General features: G+C 32.0%; 1 protein-coding gene across 1 annotated transcript; it reads left to right on the forward strand.

Moving 5' to 3' along the window:
- The first annotated feature begins 1,415 nt into the window (after window positions 1-1,415).
- LOC111510723 (sperm-associated antigen 7) lies at window positions 1,416-2,721 on the forward strand. The gene is made up of 5 exons (XM_023166664.2): window positions 1,416-1,583; window positions 1,636-1,792; window positions 1,853-2,024; window positions 2,204-2,360; window positions 2,457-2,721. Exons 1-5 carry the CDS (start codon window positions 1,505-1,507, stop codon window positions 2,582-2,584), a joined length of 693 nt encoding a protein of 230 aa, XP_023022432.1. The 5' UTR covers window positions 1,416-1,504; the 3' UTR covers window positions 2,585-2,721.
- The last annotated feature ends 3,684 nt before the right edge of the window (window positions 2,722-6,405 follow it).

The following is a 6,405-nucleotide window of genomic DNA, read 5'->3' on the forward strand; positions in this document are numbered from 1 at the left end:
TTTTTAACTGAAATCATTTGCAACAGATATGATAGGATTTCCATTTATTAACACATGCCAAGATCCATATTGATATTAATACACATGGTTTACACGGTTTTACTATATACAATTTGGATGTGAACTTTTAGAAAAAGCTGCTGTCATGATATCCATTCTGAGCTGGATTCGAGTTAACGCCCGATCGAGCAATCAGTGCTTATAGGTATTATAGCACTGAAAGTATTCCACATTACACTTTCAAATAGGGTTCTGACAATTATGTATTCTGACAATTATGTTAAAAACTCTTTCCGCTCAGTGGCAGGGTGTTTCAGAAATATTAATAATAAACGTTATTTCATTGAATTGAAAGGAAAGGTTGATGTTGATATGAAAAAGGTGGGAATCTTCCAAATAAAGAAAGGATGCAAAAGTAATTCTATACAAAGATGTGTAGATTATGCAAAAAAGTAACTTGCAAATATAAACTGAAAAAAAACATTCTCGAAATAGCTACTTTTATATAAACATTGAATTACACGAAAGAAAAATACTTTCGAAACGAATACTTTTATATGAACACTGAATTATACAAAAAAACACTTTTCTCTATTCAGTCAAACATTCGTTATGGAACTGAATCAGATATCATTCACTGGATTCCTACACAATATAATACATGAAAGAAGTAAAATTTCACTCACATGGAACACTATCATCCTTACCGGTAGACATCCTGCCTTATTAGTTCTTCAGTACCAAATCTGGATAACATTATAAAAAACATACGATTCATTCGTGAACTTACAACATGCCACTGAATGAGTTTGATCTACTCATATTATTAATGATGTCGTAATGACATTTATTCGCTTATTTGATTGAATTCCGTCCAAAGAAATCTTGTTTAAATTGAAAGGGGGTATATTCTCAGGAGAGGTTAATGTTTTAGGGAAAGAAAGGTCTTGGCTTTCTACTTTTCCATCTTGATATAAAAAAATATGGGAATTATCTAAAGAAAGGAAGGAGGCAATCGATTTAAAAAAAAGTAGTTCTATAAACTATACAAAGAAGTGTAGATCATGCAAAGAAGTAACTTTGCGACACGAACTGGAAAAAAAAGCCCGCTCGAAACAGCTACTTTCATATAGAACACTGTTACAAAGTTCATAGAACACTAAAGCTGTTCACCAGCATCAACCAGAATTACTTGTATCAAACAAACGTCAAGAATAATATTGAGTATATCAACAATTTTTGCAAGCAAGTGGAATAGGAATCAAACAGTTTAGAAACGACGGAAATGCCTATTCCGGTATCAAAACAATAGCAGAAAATCCAGCTATTTTCAAAGATGTCAGAAACCGCTCGATTGAGGACAACTCGAATGCAGCTGGAAAGTTGCACCAACAACTATTGTCTGTCAATGTAAGAGAAGATAAGAAAGAAAGAAAAAGGTTAGTTTTGATATTATTTTTGTTTTGAATTTCTAGACTGTCTACAAGATTCCTGAAACCCCAAAATGGATTTATTAGGCTCTATTATGAATGCTATGGACAAACCTCCAAGTTTAACTGAAAAGGAAAAAATACTAAAGAAAAGTAAGTAGTATCAACATAACTGATTTTCAAAAATGATCCACAAATATTTTAGAAAGAAAAGAAGAGTTCGAACGTCGTCAAACTGAAGAGAAAGAAAAACTTCAACGCTTCAAAGATCGAGTTGAAGCTAAACTTATATCACATTTCAAAGATCCAAAAAATGTTATGTTGAAATTCGAGCCCATGGATCAAATTTGTAGAAGTATAGTGTAAGTTGATATCTCCTTTTTTAATAATAATAAAGGTTCACTCTTTTATTTTCATTTTAGACATGAACTAGCAGAGTCGTGCGGTTTATTGTCATACGCGTTTGGAACTGATGGAGTGGATAGGTACGTAAGGATATACAGTAAAGAACATCCACCTTGTGAAGATGAAATCGCAGCAAGGCGGAAAGGTGAACCATGGAATGAAGAAATCAGACGACAGTTGATGGAAAAGGTATTGTCAACAATATCATATTTTATGATTCAATCAGGATTTTTAAAATTTCTTGGTGAATACCTTTATATACCTAAAGCACTGTTTTTTCCCCAAAAATGAGTTTTTTTTCAAGTATTTGAAAGAAACTTTCTAGGATTCCCTATTGATATTAGAAATTGAAAAAAATATTTTTATAGAGACATCAAGCAGAGCTGGAAATTCATGGTACCAAAAGAAAATCTGAAAAATTTACACCCAACAGTAATTATAAAGATAAATATGCTCACATTATAGGCCAGGATGCTGCCTTGGAAGCTGCCAGAAAGACAGAAACAAACAAGTCATATGGTTTTGGTTTGTATATTTTTTATTTAATCAGACTTTAAATTGTTTTGAATCCCTCTTCTAGTTTATTTTTTTTTTATAAAAATAATATTTTTCATGTTTCAGTGCCCAGTGAGAACAAAAAAGATATGAGATCAATTGAACAAACAATGGCTGATATAAGAGCTAAAAAAAGACAAAAACTTGAAAAAACAAATTTGCAAGATGATTCATCTGATGTTCCTTCTAATTAACACTTTTTAATTATATAGTTTTCCAATTAACATAAATACTTATGTAATTGTTAAGATTGTTGAGTATTATATTATTTTTATGTTGTGCATGATTTACACTCATTATATGATGAAATATAAATGGAGGCCTTTTTGTATATCTGCTATTTTATTTTCAATGCATATGCCATTTAAATGTTCCTGTTGGATTTTTTCCATCCACAAAATTGATGCTATTTTACTTTCAATGCATATGCCATTTAAAAGTTCCTGTTGAATTTTTTACCATCCACAAAATGGATGGAATTTTATTTTCAATGCATATGCCATTTGAAAGTTCCTGTTGAATTTTTTCCATTCACAAAAATGGTAGAATTTGAAAATTGATAGAAATCTTCATTCACATGAAGAAATGGCAAAATTTCTATTTCACCACGATAACTTACTGCTGAAATACTACGTGGCTCAAAAAGAAATGGAATCTGATTTTCATTTATATGCAAAATTTAATACAAATGACAAATAGGATATTTTTCTTTGAGAAAGGTACTAAACTGTATTTGCATAGTAACTCATCAGGGTGAAAATATGCACTTTCTACATCTGTATAAAGTTCTTCATTACAATTTGTAAGCAATTTTACAAAATAATAAGTTGGATAATTTCGGGTGATGACAGTCATCACCCGAAGACAATTGTGGATACTAACAATCGAAACGTTGTGAAGTAACTTTTAATTTTTATTTCATTTTAATTGTTCAATTTCCAATTTTTTGCTCAAATTTAATTTTATTATTTATTTTCAGGGTTTTTTTGCTTAATATAATTGTTATTTTTAGCTATTGTTTTTAAGTTTTATTTGTTATTTCAGAGATTTTAAATCATCATATTAGACAATGGAAGTCCAAACTAATGAAATTCATGGCCAATATGTTTATATTTATGGTTGTTTTTACAGTCTGAAATGAAGTTATCACAATTCTGAGTGATACTGCAGAAATAGTATGATTAATATTTCAGTAAACTGGAATATGTCCAATGTTGTATAGTAATGTGATGAAGTAATCCACTGGATGCAACTATGTGATGCAAATGTACGTGTTGATGTACAGGAAAATGTTACATTGGTTTTAGGCTCTGGTGCAAGCAATAATTTTGCACAAAAAACATTATATGTGCAGGGCATGATTTGAAAGTCTGGAGGCCTGGGGCAACGAAGGAGTGGAGGTCCCTTGATTTTTTTCTCAATAAAAGTTGAATTTTCAACTTTCTGCTAAGAAAATTACAAATTTTTAAAAACGGGGAAGCGGACGAAAATCGACGCGTTCATTAAATAATGTCGCTCAGAAGTTTCCAATCAAGTGATTTCGTCAAATATTTTTTCAAAATATGAGCTCGAAAAAACGAGAAGTTGTGAGGACCTGCAAGGTCATCTTTTCGGATTCTTTTCAATGATTTTATTTCTCTTCCACTCATGTGTACAAATTAGAAAAAGTTTTGCCACTGAAATGCTCGATCAAATCAAAAATTGATAGTGAATGGAAATTTGCAATGAGGGCTTTCTGATATATCTAGGTATAACAATAGGCAAACAAAATTGGAATTTTGAATATCAACCGTCCAAAATATTTGTTCTCCACTGAAGCATTTACTGCGCCTCAGATGAAACATAATTTGATATCTAGTATCTGAAATAACATCAAGAGGTCACAACATTATTGTTGAAAAAGATAATATTGTAATCAGTGGTAATGATTTAAATATAATTTGTGAAAGACAAGGTGGCTTTTAGGTAAAAGAAATTGAAAATAATATTATTGAATAAAAACAGTGTAATCTAACAATTGAAAATAACATAGAAGATACGGTTGTGCTGGAAGAGAAGCATTCAACTAGAACTAAATCCATTGAATAAACTATGTGAAATTTGTATTGCAGGAAAATTTCCTTGTGCTCATTTCAATAAATATGAAAGATGTATTAGGTACTGCAATCGGTGAATAAGTACATAGTTATGTTTGTGGACCCACTATATCATCTATAATTGATGGTGGCAAGTACTTTTGAGTAATATTAACCGATTTTTTCATCTTGTGATGGTGAAAATATGAAGCAGAATGCGAAAAATTAAGCAGAAAATAATTCACGAATACCTACCTGTTACTTGATGAAAATTAATAAGAATTTTCACACATTTTATTTAAAACACGTTTTGCTACACGGTAGTAGGAGATTCAAATCTCCTACTCACAGTACATATCTCTCTCACTCTCTTTCAATAACACTTTGTCATCAGCAAATAGGTATAAGATAATTGAAGGAAACTAGATACTGGTTTGATAATGTCGCTGGAATTGCAAAGGCTGCTTTCCAAAAGCTTGGAACACTATTCTGAACAAGAAAACTGTCCACACCTCAGCAACTTTTGATGGAGCTCTGCCCCTAAGCATACCCTGAAGCTGCTGGATTCCATCCAGAAAAGAGCCATCCGCCCAATTGGAGACGCGAACATCACTTGCAACCTTGATCTGTTTAAAATCTGTTTTTCCATTAACCAGCTGTCACACTCTTACGAACGACAACACTCAAAAGTCGAAACTTGTGCGAGCTAAGGACTAACAAAGTCTTCCCTTTTAACATGTGATTCTTAACACGGGTTGGACGATAGCAAGTGAAAATTGATCGTTCAGCCTGGGGCTTAACACCAGCGACCAACACGGCGATCGATTTGAGTGAGTAAACAAAGCACCCACGTCGAACCGACCGACCGTCTGGAATATCGTAGAACCTGAAGATTTTTCTCTCTAATATAGATACTTTCACGGGAAGTGTTCAAGTGATTTGGCACTTTGGCACATTTGATTCCACTAAGAGCGGTACATATCACAAATACGCGACAGACTGTGGCGGCTCATCTTTTTGAGGTTCAACTCAGTACATCTCGAACTTCACTGTAATTGAAAACGTTTTTCCAAATGGATTTAATCTCCAGCGATTCAAATCCAATGTAATGCTACTTTCGCAGAGGCACCGCTCTTAGAGCGCCTTAAGGATTTTCCTGTAGTGCTTGTGTTTTGTCCTTGAAAAAAACTTAACCAACAACATGTTGGTTAAACCAACAAATTCATTTTTGCCAGAGCCCAAAAATGTCTTGAATACAAAACAAACCTCCTTTGCTAAAATACTTTTGGAAAGAACATATAATACATTTTAACTTCACTGAACAGAACTGAAAGAAATAAATGTTAAAATTGGGGAAAATAACGAAGGAGACTACTTTCATATATTTCACAATTAGTAATCAGGAACATTATGATTATCAGTAGAGTAAGTGATTCACTACAAGTAATTGAAAACTAAAATTACTTAACTGAGCTACAATATTTCAAACTGAAAAACTTTATTGAGAATTTCTCTTTTGAGAAGAAAATCAAATAACTTTGAAATTTTCAACAGTGCATCTATACTACTGGAAATTAAAAATGAAGGTTATTTAGAGTGAGTCATCAAAGTTTCCTTGGTTCAATGCTCTCTTGTTAATGACTATTTCATTTTGTTCAGCTTTTTTGCATAGATATTATTCAGTATAAAATTATATTTTCACACTGATAATTTAAATGCGCATAGCTAACCGAACTTATACTTTTTCGATGGTTCACCCAGTATATACCTAAGTACATCTTTCGATTACATATTTTTCAAGCTAATATTTTTGGATTTTCATTGTGGCATTGCTGTTATTGAAAAAATAATGTAGTCTAATCTTTGAAAAATCTTTAAATGTTTATAGCAATTAGTAATAATTCAATTCTTTCTAATAGGACACCCTGTATTTTTCCATT

This window comes from Leptinotarsa decemlineata, unplaced genomic scaffold (genome assembly GCF_025532065.1).
Source record: "Leptinotarsa decemlineata unplaced genomic scaffold, Ldec_3_MD MMD2_tig00000505_RagTag_RagTag, whole genome shotgun sequence".
Lineage (NCBI taxonomy): Eukaryota > Metazoa > Arthropoda > Insecta > Coleoptera > Chrysomelidae > Leptinotarsa > Leptinotarsa decemlineata.